Source organism: Temnothorax americanus, unplaced genomic scaffold (genome assembly GCF_048541705.1).
Source record: "Temnothorax americanus isolate GAGA-0224 unplaced genomic scaffold, ASM4854170v1 Scaffold11, whole genome shotgun sequence".
Lineage (NCBI taxonomy): Eukaryota > Metazoa > Arthropoda > Insecta > Hymenoptera > Formicidae > Temnothorax > Temnothorax americanus.
Window position 1 is genome coordinate 3,010,367 of NW_027509242.1, and position 21,028 is coordinate 3,031,394.

The 21,028-nt window shown below is 37.0% G+C and overlaps 4 protein-coding genes and 1 pseudogene across 9 annotated transcripts in view; 2 read left to right on the top strand and 3 right to left on the bottom strand.

Moving 5' to 3' along the window:
* Positions 1-4,804, bottom strand: part of Bruce (BIR repeat containing ubiquitin-conjugating enzyme) — a 28,090-nt gene extending 23,286 nt beyond the window's left edge. For all 3 annotated transcript variants that reach the window (XM_077422479.1, XM_077422485.1, XM_077422471.1), the window contains exons 1-5: positions 4,347-4,804; positions 2,913-3,232; positions 2,198-2,442; positions 1,698-2,037; positions 81-1,608 (exon numbers count right to left, since the gene is read on the bottom strand). In XM_077422479.1, coding sequence (XP_077278605.1) covers positions 81-1,608; positions 1,698-2,037; positions 2,198-2,442; positions 2,913-3,232; positions 4,347-4,524 — 2,611 coding nt within the window. In that variant the 5' untranslated portion in view covers positions 4,525-4,804. The remainder of the gene's footprint in view (positions 1-80; positions 1,609-1,697; positions 2,038-2,197; positions 2,443-2,912; positions 3,233-4,346) is intronic.
* A 1,242-nt stretch (positions 4,805-6,046) lies between these two features.
* Positions 6,047-11,080, top strand: LOC143906462 (PHAF1 protein CG7083). Of its 3 annotated transcripts, none has more exons than XM_077422567.1 (8): positions 6,047-6,476; positions 7,149-7,231; positions 7,418-7,645; positions 7,756-7,965; positions 8,059-8,208; positions 8,449-8,613; positions 8,979-9,155; positions 9,236-11,080. In XM_077422567.1, exons 1-8 carry the CDS (start codon positions 6,413-6,415, stop codon positions 9,431-9,433), a joined length of 1,275 nt encoding a protein of 424 aa, XP_077278693.1. In that variant the 5' UTR covers positions 6,047-6,412; the 3' UTR covers positions 9,434-11,080. The 3 variants fall into 3 exon arrangements, with proteins under 3 accessions (XP_077278693.1, XP_077278705.1, XP_077278710.1); XM_077422579.1 differs by lacking the exon at positions 6,047-6,476 and adding an exon at positions 6,568-6,942; XM_077422584.1 differs by lacking the exon at positions 6,047-6,476 and adding an exon at positions 6,568-6,906.
* Positions 11,081-11,227: 147 nt separating this feature from the next.
* Positions 11,228-13,615, top strand: LOC143906478 (S-adenosylmethionine mitochondrial carrier protein homolog). The gene is made up of 6 exons (XM_077422619.1): positions 11,228-11,618; positions 12,021-12,177; positions 12,283-12,392; positions 12,735-12,975; positions 13,090-13,228; positions 13,358-13,615. The coding sequence occupies exons 1-6, from the start codon at positions 11,553-11,555 to the stop codon at positions 13,473-13,475; spliced, it is 831 nt and encodes a 276-aa protein (XP_077278745.1). The 5' UTR covers positions 11,228-11,552; the 3' UTR covers positions 13,476-13,615.
* A 123-nt stretch (positions 13,616-13,738) lies between these two features.
* Positions 13,739-16,940, bottom strand: Hsdl2 (Hydroxysteroid dehydrogenase like 2). The gene is made up of 8 exons (XM_077422591.1): positions 16,690-16,940; positions 15,963-16,126; positions 15,427-15,640; positions 15,053-15,258; positions 14,755-14,952; positions 14,500-14,670; positions 14,291-14,419; positions 13,739-14,118 (listed from the first exon to the last, which is right to left on the bottom strand). Exons 1-8 carry the CDS (start codon positions 16,701-16,703, stop codon positions 14,006-14,008), a joined length of 1,209 nt encoding a protein of 402 aa, XP_077278717.1. The 5' UTR covers positions 16,704-16,940; the 3' UTR covers positions 13,739-14,005.
* A 1,019-nt stretch (positions 16,941-17,959) lies between these two features.
* On the bottom strand, positions 17,960-20,932 carry LOC143906473 (uncharacterized; annotated as a pseudogene). The gene is made up of 2 exons (XR_013259535.1): positions 19,352-20,932; positions 17,960-18,681 (listed from the first exon to the last, which is right to left on the bottom strand). The product of XR_013259535.1 is annotated as an uncharacterized LOC143906473 (transcript).
* Between the last annotated feature and the right edge of the window lie 96 nt (positions 20,933-21,028).

Below are 21,028 nucleotides of genomic sequence, written 5' to 3' on the forward strand. Positions count from 1 at the left end.
ATCCCCACAAATACTTCAGATTAATCTCCCAGGGGTGCTCTCGTTTGGTTCCCTTTCAGAAACACTTTAAGGACACTTACTGTTGCAATAAGTCGCAGAAATGAATTTCTTTCCATCTAATCTCGCCTCCGTTACAGTCTTCAGCGTACTCAAGTTCAATAATCTGACCACACCGTCCTTACATACGAGGGCAACTTGTCCGGCGGGTTCCTGAATGGCTGAATTACTAGTGGAATTGGTACTAGAATTAGTAGAAAACGACGTGCACTTTTGTTTCTCTTGGAGAGGAAGGAGTACATGCTCTACCGGCGCCTGCTCCAAAGGTAATTCTCGCTTCACCAGCGGTTCCGACGCCACTTTCACCACCGGGCCCGTGAAATCCAGAGCGTACACGAGCAGCATGGCATTCGCGCTGCTCTCGTTACCGTGAATCTCGCCGTTTATCAATTTGCCGGACTGGCTGTCGTTATGGTCCCAGTACATGTAACTTTTCTGCGGGAAGAAATCGCTTTCGTCGTCAACGTCCATCTGATTGGTATTTGACGAGGAAGATTCGACAGAAGCGTTATCCGCTGCGGGACACATCGCGACGTACAGATATCTCCCGTCCTTGGACGTAGTTATGTACGTAATGCGGAGAGAATCTGGAGCGTTTATCGCTAGCGTCTTAACGACCACCGGTTCTGCCTTGGTAATCTTCATAAGATCTAAGCTCTTTTTGTTTATCGTTGTCAAGTCGGATGTCGATGCGAAGTGGGTCGAGCCGTTGATAGGAGCGAAATTGGGATCATAGGGCGTCGACGTTGTCGGGGCCGGACCGAAAGGAATACCGATGGGACTCGAGTAAATGCCGTTGGAGGACGAGGCAGTTAGAGTGGTGGTCGGGAAGATACCGTCGTAATGCGGACCGACTACCATGTCCGAGTCTACATCTTCGATAACTGGCACTTCATAGAAAATTTTACCGAGAAAGAGCTCCTGGTACAAACTCTCTTGGCGGCCGCCGTTCGAGCTGGCGCTAGTTCCTGTCCCAGATAGGGTCTTCTTAGTCTTTGATTCTTTAGAATTGTCCTCCTTGATGGGTTGCGCCGTCGCGGCCTTATGATGAAAGTCGTACAGCACTAAGTAATGCAACCTCGACGATATGTACCTATCACCCGCTACCTTCATTATATCTAGAGTATCACTGGCAGCACTATTTACACTGTTCATCGCGCGAACCAACGACGACGAGCTCGCGAGATCGCTCGAGGCGGCCCACACATTCTCTAAAGTTCTTAATTGCGAGGGATTATTAACCGTCACTGTGACCCCGCACACTAAGCACGGTCGAATTTTATGCTCTGCCGTCTCGATGTTCACGGACGACGAAATCGTGGAGTTGGTGCTTTTCGCTTCCTCTTTCAGGGTCGCCGGAGATCCCACCACCGAAAGCGCGGTAACCTGCACTTTATAGAACGACGAGGGTTTGTATTCCGAAAGTGGATCTGAGTCCGATCCTAGATTTGTTAAATATGGAGGCGTCAAATTTCTCGCGGCACAAAACTGTATCGATTCCTTATTGTTTATTTCTTGATCCAAGGGTGATATATAAAATGATACTTCTCTCTGCAAAATAATGATATATATTATATTACTTTATATTACTTTGCAATTACTTTATAATTACTTTATATTACTTTTCTCGCGTAGCTTACCTTTAACTGATTCGTTATGTTCCAAATATTTACAAAACCATTGGAAGAGGCTGTAGCCGCGAGGCCTGTGACATTAGTAGTACCTATGACGTCCACCGTATCGCCTGCCTCGCGAGCGGGAGCCGTTGCGAGAGTCACGGATAACGGAACATTCTGCGTATATTCACCCTTGACGAAGGGACACGCGGGCGAATGCCTTTCATGCTCTGACCATGGCTCGTCTGTGGGCTCCCAACATACCAAGCACACGTTGCAAGTGAAACACATCGCTCTATCATCGCCGGTAGCATTCGGCTCGTGATAGAAACCAGCCTGCGCCATTTGATCAGGTAAAGCCCATCTGAAATATACGTTCAATTACAATTTTATGGCTGTATTGTAAGTTCAACTGCATCCATCGCTTTAAACATGAATGTAGAATATAAAAAAAAATTGTGGAATAAAAGTGATTACGTCACTAATCTAGATTTGACAAAAACACTCGTGACACGATTACATACTTGTAATTCATGTGTGGCCATTTTGGAAAAGTATTACGACGTGCTGCTTCGCTAAACATTAACGCTCTATCAGTGGGACCACCTTCCAACGCAAGACTAGGCAATAGGCCATTTAGTCGTTCATTGATCGCGGAGGCAATGGGCAGTGCTGCTATATGCCGATTTTGCCTTTTTAATTCCATCACCAAACCAGAACAGACGAGTTTTAAAGACCCGTGCGGTAGCTCCAAGCATATCGTATTCCACTGTAATTAAAATTTTGCATTATTTTTATACGCGGAGTTTTAACACCGACAGGTATTAGTGCTACATATATGATATAAAATTTACTAAATACACGTGTATCTTACATACATACATTATTTATAATATTAAATTGCATTAATTTTTATTCAGCAGAAAATATATAACAAGTTTTTACAGCAATATCTTTAATTATTTCTCGCAATCATATTATCTAACACAAATTTAAACCTTCCAATATTAAATATCTCTGTAATCAGCTGTTTAATTTAAATCAATTGACCAAAAATTATAATCTATGTATATTTATAAAGATTAAGTTACTAAAAAATACTTTAGGTTTCTAACAAACATATCTTTAAAAAATAATTTCTTTACTTTTAAATTCTCGCCAAACATCTATGATAACTACAATAGTTTTGAGATACATCCATATAAAATAATCAATTTTATAAACTGTGCATGTACTTACTTTTTGAGCTTTGATACCCTTCTTCTGGTTCGCTTGTGCCGTAACAATTTTACTCGACAGTTCCTGCAGCACCTCCAGCAAGTGTTCTACACCTGGCAACTCCACACACTGTAAACATTGAAGCAATATCGTCGCCTCGGACAGCAACAGCTCCAGCTTCACGATATCTTCGCTCTTAGAAACCGGGGTTTGCAAAATTGTATCCAACAGCAAGACCCCATTGTAATCGCTACGTATGCCAATCCCTCGTCCGTCCGTATACAGCACTTTGTCCACTCCATCCGATAAGTATATCCCTTGCAACTTCCCATTTGGTTTACCTATAACAATCGCAATTGTGATATAAATATAAGCGTATCTTACAATTTTTCACGTTTCGTTCTCGATTATAACATATCTCAATAAATTGCAAATTAGTACGTTACATATCTTAATAAAAATTTGTAAGAAGCATTATATTACATAAAAACCGTGTACTTTCATTTTAATCACTGCATAAATTGCTAGTATTAAATATTACAATATTTTTGTATTATCACATATCATAAAATTGTTTGAACGTTTATATATATAAACACAATACATATTTTATATCCTATAAATACTAACATTTTGCTATATCTTTAATATACAATCTTAGAATAATTAAGCACAGATCTTATAAGCGTCGTTTTACAAACATGGGTCACAATTTAATTTTTTAAACCCCTCGATTTTGAGAAACATTCCACATTTTTATTTTCCATACCGAAGAATGCTTTCTTACACGCAGGCATGTAAGAACGAAGAAATCATTCATAAACTATCTTATCTCTAGGTACCGACTGAAACCGACCGAGGCAATTTGTAAAATAGATAGATGAGGCTCTTCCAGAACAATAACAAAGAACGTTATCGGATTACCGCACGCAATCATAGACGATAATCATTAGATTTATCTCCTTTAATCGCACCGCGTGCATTTTCTTTTTAAACACCAATTTATTTTCGCGCCACGCAGAACAAAGGAACGGGGGAAAATTTCGCGGGCGGAATGGAACGGGCCGCGCGAGATCGTCTCCTCGTCGCAGCCTGCGGATCGCGCGCGGGGATGCGGGGATGAAAAACGGCGAACGGGGGGGTGTCGCTCCGAAGGCGGCGGTCTCGCGCCGAGGGATCGCGACGTGGAAGCGTCGCCGGAGCGTCCTCGTCGCGCGCACTCAGGAGACGTGCGCGACCTTGGGGGAGCCGTGCGCGAGGAGCGTTATTGCACAGTATTCCGCAAACGGACACGGACAGCCGCGAGAGACGGCCGAGGCCGAGACGTGGACGACGGACGCGTGGGCGGCGACTCCCGGCGTCGTCGGCGACCCGCGGGCGGGGACCACCTCTCTCCCCTTCCCCCCCTTCCCCCGCGCGTGAATCGATCCGGACGGCGTGGAGCCGCATGCTCACCCGACAGGGAACTCCTCTGCAGGATCACGCCGGAGTTGACATCGAACACGTATACTTGTGCGCTGCCAGTGGTGATGAGCAGAACGTTTAGACTGGCGTGATAGATTATGCTCTTGCACTCGGTGTCCACGTTCAAACAGCCGTCTTCCTTCAGCAGCCACGGGTCATCATCAGCCATTTTGCTCTCGCGCGGATCACGCTTTTTCCGAAAAAAGTTTTCTTCTCTCTCAACGCTCGGACATCACGAGAAACATGGCGCACTCGTCAACGCCATCTTTGAGTGGAACGTCAGCAGACCGCTCTGAACGCGGTCGACTATCGTTTCCAATCGTTTCTCCCCCCACCCCCGGCCGGGGTGGCGATCGATCATTCCGCGCCGCGTTGTATATCGAGCTTCGATTCCCGGAACGATTCACGCTGTATAATATTTCTTTATGGCCGTGCCGTTACACACCGGACGCGATAATTATACAGATCCGCGTAGCTGTGCGTAAAGGAAAAAAAGAGGAGCACGCGCGTAAAAAGATGCACCGGTCACGCGCGGATGTTTCAATTAGTTCTGCTCCGAGCTTTTTTACTCCGATGCTCCGATGTATCGACGATATGACGTGGCGCGAATTGGAAAGGACTTCGACCGAACTCCGATTTTAAAACATCGACGCTCGACGTGATTGCTCTCAACAATTAATTTAGATTTCTAATTGTATAATTTGTCGTTCCTAATTCTCGATCTTTGTTTCCCGTTAAACAATAAAAAATAAATCTGTTATAGAAAATAATAGCGAGGATATTACTTTATTAATTAGTCAATCAATTAAATTAAACTATATTCAAGTTATTGTGTTACATAATAATTAATATTTAGATTTTGATCAAATTCCAGTTAACTCAAATGATTAATTTATCCATAGAATCGCTTAAAATATATAAAAATGTTTATTATTTTATTTAATTATTAATTTTTTTCGTTGTTTTCAATTTAATTTTCCTTTTCCTAGACGCGCTTGACTTTTGGTTTTCATGAGTCAAAAATCGGAATTTTCGGCATCGGAATTATTAAAAATGTGGGAAATTTTTGAAATTGATAGTTAATGCGACTTATGTTCATTTCTATAAACATAGTTTTTAGTCATAAAATCGTAAGGCCGTGAGAAAATAGACCAATCACAGTCGATTATTCTCCTTGAGCTCGAAAAATAATCGAGTGTGATTGGTCTATTTTCTTGTTTGCTTTTTATCTTTATCTTTTATCTTTTTAGTTCTAATCTATAGTTCTATGTATTTTAGATGAAAAGATAAAAAGTAATAAGTTAAACAGAGATTAAAGTTGAAACTACAAAAGTGAACGGATTTACTTCTACAAATGAAATCGTAGATACTCTAATGAATTTCATCACTTTTATCATTTTCACCTTGTTTCAAAGATAACAAGTTCGTTTTCTATTGCTGAACTGGCTGCACTACTCCACTTTTTTACTCTCCACATTGGAAGGAAAAAGATAAAAACTCTGAATTAGTGCGGCCAGTTCAACAAATAGAAAACATATCATGGAAATGACCAATCGCATTTGTCAATCTGCTTAATGAGCAAACGCGATTGGTCATTTCCAATGGGCTAATCAACGATTAAAAGTTAAACGGAGTTTGGTCGAAGTGGCCCTTTGTCCGCATCTCTATAAAGAGATATCGGCGCGTGCGTCACGCGCGGCGTGAACACTGTGAATTCGCAATAATCGCGTTCGCGTTCCGCGAAGTGCCTCCCCCCCCTGCCCTTCCATCTTCGCTCCTGCGTGCCCCGCGGCCGCGTATATCAGCTGTTCCGATGACAGTTTGCCAACCGTTAGAGGAGGTCGCAGGCGCTGCGAAATAGTGAAGCGGGGAGGTTCGCGTTGTTTGGGATGTGACAGCAAATATGGCTATCTGGTGATTGGCAATTCGGAGCGAAAACGGGACAAAGGAGCAAGCTCGGCTCTTATGATAATAGACGCCGCTCCATCCGCGCGGCGCACCGTCGTTCCGTCGTGTTCCGTTGTTGAGCGTGGCAGTTAAACGGGAGTATATACAGGATGCTGGAGCTCGAGGTGGTGCCCGAGAGGTCCCTCGGATGCGAGCAATGGGAATTTATTTTGGGCAAGTGACGAAACGCAAACGCAAAACGCACGCGAGTGACGCGAGCGTGCGTTGTTATGGTTTGCAACACCACGCAAACCTACCCCTCTCTCTCTCTCTCTCTCTCTCTCTCTCTCTCTCTCTCTCTCTCTCTCTCTCTCTCTCTCTCCCTCTCCCTCTCCTTCTCTCTCTCTCTCGTCAAGTTTTACGATCGAATCGGGTCGTGCGAGACGAGAATGGGCGACCGAGGCCCGTCCACTTTGTCCCACATAGCTGTACGATTCGTCCTTGTGTCCTTCTGCTGCCCTATTATTCTCTATTGTCCGTCCGAACGTGAAACTTTATGACGAACGAAAACGAATATGAACGCTTCTTTTTGAATAAATAAATGCCGTTGCGACAAGTATATAAAAATAGAAGTCAAGGTCCGCAGGGGTCAACATTGGCGGAAGTACAGGCGATTTGTTCTATTTCGTGAAAACCAATAGTACGCAAATTAGTCTTTCAATTGGTCTCTTTGTTAACTGAACTTGTTTTTGTGGAGAGATACTACGTACTCTATTTCCAAGTTTCTAAGCTCTTTTTTTTTTTCATATAGTTTTGTATAGGCAAACTCTCGTTTGCCACGTGGGAGAGAAGCACGCACGCGTTAATTTATTTCAAGATCCGAATATTAAGCTTGTTATATTGCAGGTATGCACTTTTCTCAATCGGTATCGATAATACAATCTCAAGTCGGTGTTATAAGGGGAGTGCAAGTACTTTATAGCGACACTGTAAGTACATTCAACGCCTAAGTTGGCATGAGACTTGTGTACACACACACACACACACACACAAGCATAATGCGCACAAAGTAAATTTATTTTTAAATGCGTAAATAAGTAATACCTTTACATGCATTGTATACACACTTAAATAGCATAATAAGATAATACATGAAGCATTATGCACGTTCGCAGAATCCGTTAGACGTAGATCTAGTAATAAATTTACCTCACGACGGCATTCGGCTTATATTCGATCCTGTTGTACAAAGGCTTAAGATAATTGAGATATATAACATGAAGTTAGTAAAATTGAAATATTGCGGCTTGCCATTCAATTCGCCGGAAGTGTTACCTTCAATCGAGCAGATAGAGCATTCGTTTGGCGCAACTCATCCTGGGGTTTACGATAGCGAGAAGCAGGTAAGCAACTTCTGTATAATTCAGTCACAAATGTGAAACCATAGAAAGCTTATTGTTCAAAATAATTATTTTAAACACAATTATGCGATAGCTATGATAATAAATTGCAGGTGTTCGTATTGAATTTCCGAGGACTGTCGTTTTACTTTCCAATCGACTCGAAATTCCAACCTGGTTATGCCCACGGATTAGGCTCGTTACAGTTTCCCAACGGGACTTCTCCTCTGGTCGCAAAAACAGCGATTTACGTTGGAAATATGCCAGCCGGAGGTAGCGGCGAAGAACACGGTTCCAAAACTCCGCCGCCACCTTTGCCACTTGTAATTATGTTTCATCATCTCGCCATTACCTGAAGAATAAGATAAAAAATAACGGACGTGCAATGTGTCTTTAACGCATCTGTCTTCAAACAGGCCTGTTACCATAATAACTTGTACTTGGAGAAAGCTGATATCATTCGAGACAAAACACGTACTCGAGGGCTCAGATTACACCTTTTTACGGAAGGTAGTTCTGGAACGAGAGCATTGCTGGAGCCGAAAAAGCGATGTCTGACCAAAGAGGTTGCCCTTCATCATCAATATATACTTTTTTTTTTACCAAGAAATAATACGACAGCATCTAAATATTTTAAGTACAGATTTCAAACGTGCAATCCGCGACTGCTAAAAAGAATCTGCGTTTCATAAATTTATTCTATCGAATACGAATTTCAATACGCTAAAAGAATTACCTTGTTCTTGACGTATAGAGCGAGATAATTTGTAGTTTTTAATTTCTGATGTTATAATCTATTATTTCAGGTGTTGTTCGGTGATACTTGCGAGGACGTTTTAAGCGCGCTTGGCGCCCCGTCTAGAGTGTTCTACAAAGCGGAGGATAAGATGCGTATCCATAGTCCACACGCGCACAAACGGGACAAGACAAGGCGGTCAGACTTTTTCTATAATTATTTTACTTTAGGCTTGGTAAGTACGTCCTTTTATCTAGTGAGATGACACGAGCTTACTTTTACGAATCAAAACGGTACAATAAATTAATGTCGTTAAAAATGTTGCTTATTATTTATATCTAAAAGTGATCAATTCAAGTATTTTGCCTTTTTCTCTTTAAACTAAATTACAGAAAAAAAATAGATATTTGATTAGGTATATAGATGATTATTATTTTAAATTCAACATTTAAATGTATGGATTTAACTGGACAGATAATTAACAGATGGATTGATCAGGACAATACTTCTGCACGATATTATGGCTCATGTCATTCTCGAATATGTTTTCTCTCTGTCCATTAATCTCACTTTCCACACTTAACAGGCGATTCTTTGCAGGATATCTTGTTCAACGCTAAAACTCAATGTATAAAAAAGTTTGTACTTCACACGAATTATCCGGGACACTATAACTTTAACATGTATCACCGTTGTGAATTTTCTCTGACTCTGCCTCCTGAAAATAATTCCACGGAATCGGGAAAGCTGATCGACGTTTCCCCCTCTCCTGTTACAGTAGGATCTTTTAGTCCTCTATACGCATGATATTTATTGCATTATGCTATCGATACTAATGAATCTTAATTCTGTCGCAGATCACTGCCTACACGAAATGGGACAGAGTGAGCGAGCAATTGAAGGCGAGCGCGCGACCTGTGGTTCTGAATCGCGCGTCTTCGACGAACACAACCAACCCGTTCGGCTGTACGTTTTGCTACGGCATACGAGACGCGATTGTCGAAGTCATGGCGAATCAACATATCGCAAGTGTAACTTTATATAAAACTGCGTGACGTCGATAATTCACACGATGTAAGGCATTACGTAGCGTGATTCGTGACGAACAGTTGAGGATGAGAAATTGCTTTAGCTAAACTTTCAAGGTCTTAAGTTTGCCAGTTTTTAAAAGAGATATATGTGACGAGAACGATGCGTAGAGCGCTCTGGAGAGCTTTTTTTAAAACTAACGTATAACCGATTATTTTAGGATACAAAAATGATAAATAAGCTACATAATGCGTGAATATTAAGACGACTAAACGATGACCGTATAGGATGTGTATAAAGTTCAAGAACAAAAATATGGAAAGTAAAAAAAAAATGATATATCACTTTGAGATATATGCGGTCACTCACGTAAGTCACGTAAAACTGGTCGTTTCTCTTCTCAAGCCTCGTCTCGCAGCTATGGATACTTGGGTCATTTTAGAGTCTATCTTAACAAAGGTTTCGGTAGTTGTCTTTTTTGTTTTGTGACGTCTTAATTTCTCACATTAATCTTTACGCAACGTTAGAACTAGCTGGAAGATACACAGCTATCACTATAACGCGACAAAAACTTGTATTGTCAAGCATACCACTTTTTTTCTACATGTAGAGTTAAAAAAGCATAATTTTACCATATTACATAAGTTAACATATCTGTACAAATAATCGTATGTAAGTTCGATAATTCTAAGAAATACGCGAAGAAATTTATAATATTGGAACTTTATAGTAGGCTCTCTGAAAATTTTCGACAAGATATTATAGTGGCTCTTCGTAATGAACGTGAAAACCACTATAGTGACTGCTAGTAGCGAAGATTAAATATATCTAAACGTAAAATTAAAATTCTTATCGTAATTAAATAAAGATAAAACTTTTATTTAGTTTTATCTTCGAACGATAATCGATATTTATCATTTTAATTAATTTATATCTCGACGATGATCCTTGTTTAAGAAAACATTTTATCTATTTGAAGAATCTGTAGCTGGAAGAAAGGCGATATTAGTTCAAGACGCGTCAAATTTTGTCTTATGATTTCTGCAAGAAACTGAAAAAGTCGATATATACATTATTGTATTATTAAAAGATACGCAGATACTAATAATTTGGTTTAACATCACTTATTTGGAACTGTAGTGTCTCCTAATTGTCATCTTTTGTCAATATTAATTGTTATAATTGTATAATTATTATACAATTATAACGATTAATATGATAACGGAATTTATTAGATAACGGAATTTATTAGATAACGGAAATTATTAGTATCCGCAAAAAGTATTTTAACTCGACAATTATGAAGACAAAGGCAAAAGAAAAAAAAACTGGACAGAAAATACTATATGAATTTTTATAGGCGATATAATCTTTTTAATCGATTATAAGGGTTGTTATTAATATAATCCTGGCGTATGATATTAGCCTTAGGTAAGGTAAGGAAGTAAGTCGGCTCTCAATTTTCGTATAATGTGGCAAATTTTTTAACGTGGGTACGAAGAAAAATAATATGTGTGAGAAAAATTGAAATTGCACGCGTATATCCTGATTATCGTGTTGTCTTTCATTATAAGATTGCGGATTCTCACCCAGCACAAAATGTCGTCTGAGTGTGACGAAAAAAGAATTATAAATAATATTATGTAACATAATAAAAATATTTGTTGTATCTACGCGCTTTTTCGTTGATTTTCTCGTTAATAATGTTTTTAAATTTTATTTCACATTATATATAATTACAATCGTTTATTAGATATTTAATGTTTTTTTATATACATTATAATTATTATAAGTATTTCTCATTATTTCAGCTGATCAAAGTAAATATATTTGTTCGAGTCGAGTTGCTGAACTGCGCATGCGGTCGAATAACCTCTAACCTTACTCTATCTTGTCATTCTTGTCTAATAAACATGCTTATCAATATATCAATTTAGAAACGTATAATTTTACGTTTGCTCGTTATCAGACGTGAATTAACACACGTCGATTAAGTTTTCTGGAAATCTGCTATTTCACAGAAATAGCATTTCGCCACGCAAAAATTATTTTCGCGCATCTCGACTAACGGGGGCCATCACACATGAGAGCTGCTGGATCGTGTGGGGATCACTTTTATTTTGGAATAATTCGCTCAAAGGCAAGATGATAAAGGACGAAGGACAGAAGGAGGGAACGAGCGTGCGGAACGTCCTCGTTACCTCGCTTATCGTGAGTGAATTGCTACGCGCAACTTGCGTTTGCAAATGTTATCACACACGCGTGACTGTCGCACACGTGGCACGTGTTTTAATTCTTCAACAATAACATTATTTTGAATGATATGGACATAAACGTTTATATATGGGCCAAAGCCCATAACAAATACATCGTGATTGTAAAAGGAGAAGGGCTTAACTATATAGAGCTACTCTGTACTGTCAGTTTCCAGGATGTTTATTAATAATTAATAAGATGGACTATAATTGATTTCTCTTCTCATTGAGATTTCATATCAAAAAGCTTTTTCTCATTTTATATATCATGAATAAACGAGGGTTGATAAAAGATAAAAAAAGAGGAAAAAAAGATAAAATTATATATACTTTTGTTCGTATAATAATGCTTACATAGGCAGGAGGTGCAGCAGGGACGTTCGTGGACGTTGCGTTGTTTCCGCTGGACACGCTGAAGACTCGACTGCAGAGTGCTCAAGGATTTTTAAAGACGGGAGGCTTCACAGGTCTTTATAAAGGGATCTGTCCAGTCATAGTTGGATCCGCACCAACAGGTAACGCAACAGATATACGCAATATATTTGGGAAATGATTTTCTCCTGTATCAAGAATTTTCAAATTTATCATTATACGTGATATTAATATATGTCTCATTCCAGCTGCGCTGTTTTTTCTGACATATGAAGAAATCAAGACTGTAATGCAACCTAGGATTTCCGCGGATTATTATACTCCACTTCACATGGGAGCAGCAGCAATGGGAGAAATGGTATTACTTTAATAATTATTATCTCTCTTGTGACGAATAAATTAATCAAATAAATTTCAGTCTACGTTAGATAATTGTATTTATAATGCTTTGATTGAAATTGAAGAACTTTGTACATAGGTAGGAGTAAGGATACATAGGTAGATTATGTCAAATTGATATATAAAGCAATGATTTTCTTATTGTTTTCCTGTCAATACTTTTATTATGTAACAAGCTCTTCAGAGAATCCAAGTGTTATAAACTAAATTATTTAACATAGAATACTGTTAATTTACTTGATTAATACATTTGTCATGAAAGAAAAAGCTTTAATCATGTATTGTTATTTTATATGTAAAGGTAGCATGTTTAATACGAGTTCCAGTGGAAGTTACGAAACAGAGGAGACAGGCACTGATATATGATAAAAAGTTGCTTGATCTTAAATTGTTGTATCGTGGATATTGGAGCACGGTGTTACGAGACACGCCGTTTAGCATTGTACAGTTTCCATTGTGGGAATACTTAAAAAAGACCTATAGTTTCTATGCTGAAAGAGAAATATATCCTGTGGAAAGTGCAATCTGCGGTGCAATTGCAGGTTCTTATGCTATATTTTCACGCTGCTAAAATAGAAAATAAGATAAATTATAATTTTGCATAAACAGAAAGCACTCTGTATCTTATCGCATCTATATGTGCCACGTAATTTTAGGAGGCGTCTCTGCGGCTGTTACCACTCCGTTAGACGTTGCAAAAACGAGAATAATGCTGGCAAATAGAACATCGCTTTCATCAGAATTAAAAATGTTAAATGTACTTCATGGAGTATATGTACAGAACGGTTTTTACGGGTAAGTATCTTTCGCAATTTTCTTTTTCTTTCCGACTGAAATCGATAATTTCAATTTTTTTTTATTTATTGAAACAATTACATGTATTATTGTAAAATAAAGTTTTACTAAATATTTCAATATCAACAGACTGTTTGCTGGTTTTGGGCCAAGAGTAATGTGGATTACATTAGGAGGTTTTATTTTCTTTGGAGTTTACGAAGAAGCAAAAGCACTTACGCATACGATATTTCCAATGCTAAAATAAAAATATAATTGTGCCTATCCTTACGTGGAAAAGTATTATTTCTAATATTTTGCAACGTGTATAAAATGTTTATTTTTTTATTGTACAAAATCGTCCCAATGAGATAACAATATTGACATAACAATATATTATTTATCTAACTTATGAAGTTATATATGAATCTAACTTATAAAAGTACAAATTTTACATTCTTTTTACCTATATAACATTTCGTTTTTATAAAAAATTATTCCTATTATGTATTATACAAAATTTCTCTTAGGAAATTTTGTTTCCTAGAAACAATCATGAACAATTCAATTAAAAAATATGATACTAATGTAGTAAATTTTAGTTCATAGTAATTTACTATTATTTACGCGCCTTTTTCTTATTTTTTATAAGAGAGAAAAGATACACATAACAATATGCATATAAGATACGTATTAAAAAAAAGAGAGTATGATATATATTGATAACATATAACATATAAAAATATATTGCAATTATGCAAAATATTGCAAGATATGTGATATTTTAATCATTGGCATTTACAGTTTGGATTTTAAAGTATTCATTAACTTCTCCAATTTCATTGCTTTCTGCATATTTCCGCTAATATTTAATTTCCCTGTCATAAATGCAGAAACCGGTTTTAGTTTGCCTGTCAACAAAAAGTAAGTTTAAAAGAATGATATATTAATAACATCAATAACATCTGTATGTATATAATTTATATAGATATAGTAATATACGATAGTAGTAAACGACGATATAGTAATATAACAAGTACGAGAGTAAACTCAAGAGAGAAAGTTACAAGGTCCTGCACCTACCTGAAAACATAGCAAAGAAATTGTCTGAATCCATTGTAAGAGTTGCATCTGCTGGCTGACTCGGTTCTCCTTTGCCAGTAGCACCTTTTCCATTCTTTAGGTCTATGAACCATACGCCGGATTCTTTCCCTAAAAATAAAATATGTATCTATTCTCTCATCTATTACGTTATTGTGTATTTTACAGCGCTCAAATCAATATAAATTTACCTTTTACGTTAAATTGATATATAGCACCAGTTTTGCTAACCAATTCGCTACTTAAATTTGCATTGATGGCATTAAATACACGTGCCATCTGACCAGGTTCTTCACTCGTTTTTATAAGGTTATCTTGGGTATCATCCAGAAAGAAGTCCATCATTAATTGGTCCTTATTTGCTAAATAAAAAATTACAAATATTTATTACTAAAGTATTATTAAAATATTTATTACTACAAAATATAAATGAAATCTAACATTACCTGGATTACACGCGTAGTCTGTAAAATCAGTAATGCCCTCATTCTTTAATATATCTTCGTCAATCAGAAATTGGCCAGTGACGGATTTACTATCTTTACAAAGTAATGCGTAAACAGCATCGCTCATAATTTCAGGTTTTCGACAGGCATTACTCGAGTCCGGGCCTGACAGCATGTCCATTGCAGCAGTATGTATAGCTAGAAACAAAATAATTTATAATAAGTTTTTCATAATTATACAATATTACTTCCTTACTGATCATGTCTAGCAAAATTAAATAATGTGATAAGAATATACCTGTCTTAGGCCATACAGCGTTAACCGCAATGCCGTCAGGCTTGAATTCTTCTGCCATACCAAGGACACACATGGACATACCGTACTTAGCCATAGTGTATGCGACATGATTTTTAAACCATACCGGTTTCATGTTCAATGGCGGGCTTATATTAACTATGTGCGGATTCGTGCTTTTCTTGAGATACGGTATACATACCTTCGATCTACAATACAAATTTTATTTTTCGGTAACAGCACGAACTTGAGAATACGTGATAATTTCAAAAAGTTTTCCTAATCAATTGCTTTTATATATATAGTTAATTTACTTAAGTACTAAACTAAATGCTAAGTATTAAAAAACTCGCAAGCATCGTAAGAATGAAACCTACACGAGAAAAGTTCCCCTAGCGTTAATATTATTCATCAGATCATATCTCTTCATGTCGGTTGAAACAGTATCCGTCAAAGAAATAGCGCTCGCATTGTTCACGACAACGTCTATACCACCGAATTTAGCGACAGCATTCTCCACCGCGTTAATCACCTGCTTCTCATCGCGTACATCCACGACACAAGGTAGAGCTTTACCGCCAGCTGCTTCGACTGAAAAATATATTTTCCACATTACCCCTAAATCTAGAAAGCAATGAATAAAAGTCTGAAGATTAACTTGAAATAATTTCGTTTAAGCAATTTAATCAAATAAGATAAACTAAATTTAAAAAATAAATTATACTAGGCTAATATGCTGTCTATAAAATATTAATGTTCTATTTCTACTTGTGTTAGATATCGGTATCAAAACTAAAAATTTTATTAACACAAGTACAAGAACAATAGAGACACTCAATTTTTTTAATTCACAGCCATTAAATATTAAGATTGCAAAAATCTCAAATTTGTTGAAAAATTAATTGACAATTACTTTCAGTAGCCGCCGTATAAATGGTACCCGGTAACTTTGGATGTGGTTCGGCAGTTTTTGCAGCGATAACGATATTAGCACCGTCCTTTGCCGCTTTCAGAGCTATACTCTTGCCAATACCTCTCGAAGCGCCCGTAATAAAAATTGTGCGACCAGTCAACTTCCTGTCCAAATATTGGTCACAATTAGTATTGCTTCTTTCAATTATTAGTATTGCTCGCCATTTATGATAACGTTGTTATTTATGTGGACATTTACGTATTGCTAAAGCTGTATATTATTTAACAAACATCATATATTACTGTTCATGAGTGAGACATATAAATGACACGTCGTAACGATCTTACATCTGTTTTCATTTCTATAAAATTAAAACGATAATTATAAAATAATTTATACGTTAATTATTAGACTATTAAACCAAGATTAATTAGTGTAACGTGTATTATTAAATTAAAATTAAAATAATACCGTTAAAATAATAATGGCACCAATCATAAATAGGGGTCTTATTGTTTAAATAACTTCGATGTTAAAATAACATGTTATTATTGTTTAAATAACTTCTACTTCTCACGTAGACAATGCAAATCATACATATTTATACACAAGTTCACACTATCCTCCACTGTCAAGGGTAAAATTATGCTGAATCATACAGGATTGCGGGGTCCACGAGTTTCACAACAGTAAAAACCACAGCAAACCACAGTAAAACGACGCTTACCCCGTGTTAATCATTTTTCCGCGTTGTTATTTTTCGATATGTTGGCGTATCACAAATGTCAACGTCGGTCGTTTTGATACGTGGCCAGGTGATCGTAAACCGAATTGCGGGTCAGGCAACGTTCGAGTTACAGAATGCTGAATCGAATACTGGAGTGTCACAAATATCTTGCTTGCGGCCGCTTCGAATTCAATGAATTCAATCCCCACTCGTTTCGAAGGTTCAAAGTACATCAGAATACATCACATATCGCTAGGTAAAGGTAAACGCCCATAAGTGCGTTTATATATGATTAACAGTCATTGACCATTCCTCAAGTCGAACGAGTCTTGACATTTTCCGTGAAATATGTATTTATTATATATAATCTATATATATATATATATTCGCGTATCCCCCTAATACGACATCTGCATTAATTTCAGAAACGAAGATATCTAATCTCGGTACAATCGACGTCGGTAAACTCACATCGCATCTCTTTACCTATACGCGATAAACTAGTGATTACCTGTATAGTGATATATAATAATTTGTATCTAATGCGGATTCAATTCGAATGAAAGAAACTTTACAACAACAGTGCATACAGCGTCGCACTCGTGACGGCAAAATTGTAAATAACTATAAGACGTAATAAAATAAAATTAAAAAGTTAAATTATTCTTACAACTTATATATATATACAGCATAATTTTTTTGTTTTAATAATGTAGTGTTTTTGTTTAAAATAATATTATCGTAAAGGTTTATTTAATATAACTGTCGAAAAGGTTTATTTAAAATAATTGTCGTAGTGTTAAAATATGCCGAAGATTCCCTATTTCATTATAATTTAATATGTGAGAACAAATGTTTATTTCAATTTGGCAGCCGTCAAAGAATAATAATATTGTTTTCGTCCTTGGTTAGCCACAATTCAATTCGACATATACGGGTTATTTTTATTGATTATCCAAACAAAAAGAGAATTTTTGGCATATTTTACAAATCTGTTCTATCGATTACAAACGCTATTATATACTCGAAAAAACATTTTTATTTTAATGTACGTTACAAGAATTTTCCTGACGTCATCAATCCAAAATGACTGCAGTAAGCAAACAGGAGAGAGTTTTGAAGAAATTAATAATTCCGTCCAAAAAATTAAAGTTAATAAAAAAAACAGAAGAATCGCAAGAATTAATTAGATAATTCGCATGATCTAATTCTTTTTTTTTTCTTTCTAATTTCGAGATATAGGACTTCACGTTTACTTTTTTATCGAGTTGAGTTGATGGTTTCAACAAATAAATAACGATCGAAAAGTCACTTAGAAATTGAATTACTGATCTTCATAAAAGTCGCCTTACACCGCGCGCATCTTTTCGTATGTTACGTTATATTGTCATATATTATTAATTATTAGCTTAGGATAATTAAAGTTTATGATACCTTCTATTAGGCTGTTACAAATAAATCATTAAAAACTAAAAGAGTTCTAAATTTTTTTTGCCAAGCAATAAATTTTTTTTTTTTTTTTTTTTTGTAACTTAACGATTTAAATAAATTAAGATTCCTCGGAATCGAAATTACATTTGTCGCGCAACAAGCTTGCCGGACGTATTAATTAAACGACGTATCGGATAGAAAATTTGAATGATTCTTTAGTCAACAGGCGATTAATACGTCCGACAAACAACAAATATATCAATTCTTACGTAATACATTCTGTATCGCATCTTCTGCTTTTTGAACACCAAGACGAAATTCGCCGAACTCCGGACGAATCCTCATCCCACGGTAATAATACACCAAGCTCATTTCGAAGTCGCCAAGATGATAGAGAGCCTCCGCTTTGCAGTACACCGCCTTCGACTTGCTGGAATCCTTCGGATTTAATCGTAACGCCGCTTCAGCGTCGTCCAGGGCCTTTTGCGGATCACCCAGTAAAAGATGACATTTGCTCCGCGATATTAAGGCGTTCTTGTCGTTCGGGTTCAACTCCAGCGCCTGCCAGAATAAATTCTTATGTAGATATCTCTTCATTGAAACTTTGATAAAATTATTGAAACAAAGAAATAATTATCTTTATAATGATTAAAAATTTTAAGTCCTTTATAGTATATTTTTAAATGTATACATTATAGTTCAGCGTATTTTTAATGTTATTTTTGTCCTTTTTAAGATGTTCTACAATTTTTTTAATAATTTACGTAAAAAAAATGAAAGTGTATTTTGTTATGTTTCAAATATAAATTATATGAAACACATTTGTAATATTGGCAGAATGACTGTCATTTATCGCCAGTTATTCTGCAACAATCTTTTTATCAATTTTTTTTCTTTTATATTATATCAAACATATAGATGTCAATTTTATAAATTAACAAATCGATATATATATATATATATATATATATATATATTATAGATTATGATACTCCGAGAAATTTAGACACTATTTCTTTCAACATTGATAATGACAACAATCTCCACAATTATTACATCCGTTTCACTCTTATGACATATAAAACTGCTACGATCGATTTAGCTGTTCGCTTATTAGGCAGGGTCGTTTGTTCATGCTCGCATGCACGGCCATGCACGGAAGACATAAATCACTTCTATCGATTGTCTCTGCAAAGACTTAACGAGAGCGTTCAACGAGGCGAGTAGGAACCTTATTGATGCAGTTAATAGCGACATTAACGTCGCCGAAGCGCATCTCGCGCAGGCCAAGCGTCAGCAACGCTCCGGGCTCGGTCTCCTCAGGGATCTGCAGGTTCTTGCTGTGATCCTGGCGTTGCTTCATCTTCAGAGATTGCTTTATGTCCGTGGTACCCATATTCACGGCGGCCGCACGATCCTTATCGGTGTACACCTCTTCCTGCCGATGAGCGTCGCCGTCGTGCTGGCGTCACTTTTTCCTCAACTTCTGTATTCTCATCTCCGACTCGATGACAGCGGTGTTAGACCTCTCCTTTTCCTTCTTATCGTTGCCCTTCTTCCCTTTGTCATGGGCATAGCGAGCATTGCTATCACTCGCTGCCCTTGGATATTTATTACCCGAATGTCCTTCCTTGCTCGGCTCCTCAAACTCCTCGGGATCCTGCTTCGAGTCAGAGCCTTCCACACGCGTTCGCACGTAGCTTTGCAGCAGGTCGTGGTGATGCAAGCCAGGATTCAGGATGTCCATAACGTGATGCTCGACCGCGCTCGCAGACGTTGCGTCCTCGGCGACGACTTGCGGTACATCGCTCATCTTCAGCCGTCGATTTTAACAATATTTTATATTCAACTATATTATAATATTATATTATAACGAGAGGAATTTGTAGCGATTTACTTTGCAAGACACTCTCGTTTCCTTCTTCATACGTTTTACTTCGCGCGTAACTCCAAAAATCGAGAAATCTTCGCGTAGGAATCACGAGCGGATGATCTTTGTCTACGTGCCAAGATACGTGTGGTTGCCGACACCTCAAAATAGGTGGCTCGTTTCCTTAGAAACGAGTAACAACGCCGGCATAAGTCAAATATGCTAAATATCTATATTACCCTCGTGATTCCGAAACATCGAAAACAACAAGAACGCTTTGTATGTTGCGCATACAGAACGTTCTTGAGATAGGTCGTCAAAGCGCTACAGCGTATTTTTTCGTTTACTCATCTTAAACGCACCCTTTATAAGCATTTTTGTCTGTTTCGTGAAAACGTCTAGAAAATTAATTGTTCTTCCATTTGTTTTAAAAGAACAGTCTCGTAAGTTGCACACTTTATATTGACCTAAATAAATACAAACTAATAATTCAAACATTATTTGTTCTTCTTCATCGCGCTTACAACATTGAAATAACTTATTAGATCGTAACAATTAAGAATAGTATCTATATATTTCTCGTTAGATACATGTGCTCTCGAATTTCTTGTTACGCTACAGCTTTGCTCTTCAATCTTAAATGCATCAGGGCGATCACGCGCGATTGGACTTCTACATTTCTACTTTGTATTTCTTTTTCTCTTCTATAGCCAAAATACAGAAAATATATTAAACTTATTCTACTTATTCTATTTAAAAGTATATTCAGTTTGCATTCGGGAGAAAACTAATTTTCTATCCAATATGCTACGCAACATTTTTGATATCTCGTCTTAGCACGTATATTCTTTAAATTTTTTAAAATTTGATTTCTTCTTAAAAATCAATTTTTGTATACATGTTAACATATTTGAATAATAAGCTTTTAGTTTATATATCTCTTTTAATAACAAACCCAAAACTTACTTGATTGTACAGAAATATGGCTTTATTGTAACTTCCATTTTTCACGTGAATAGTTGCTTCATTTACTAAAAG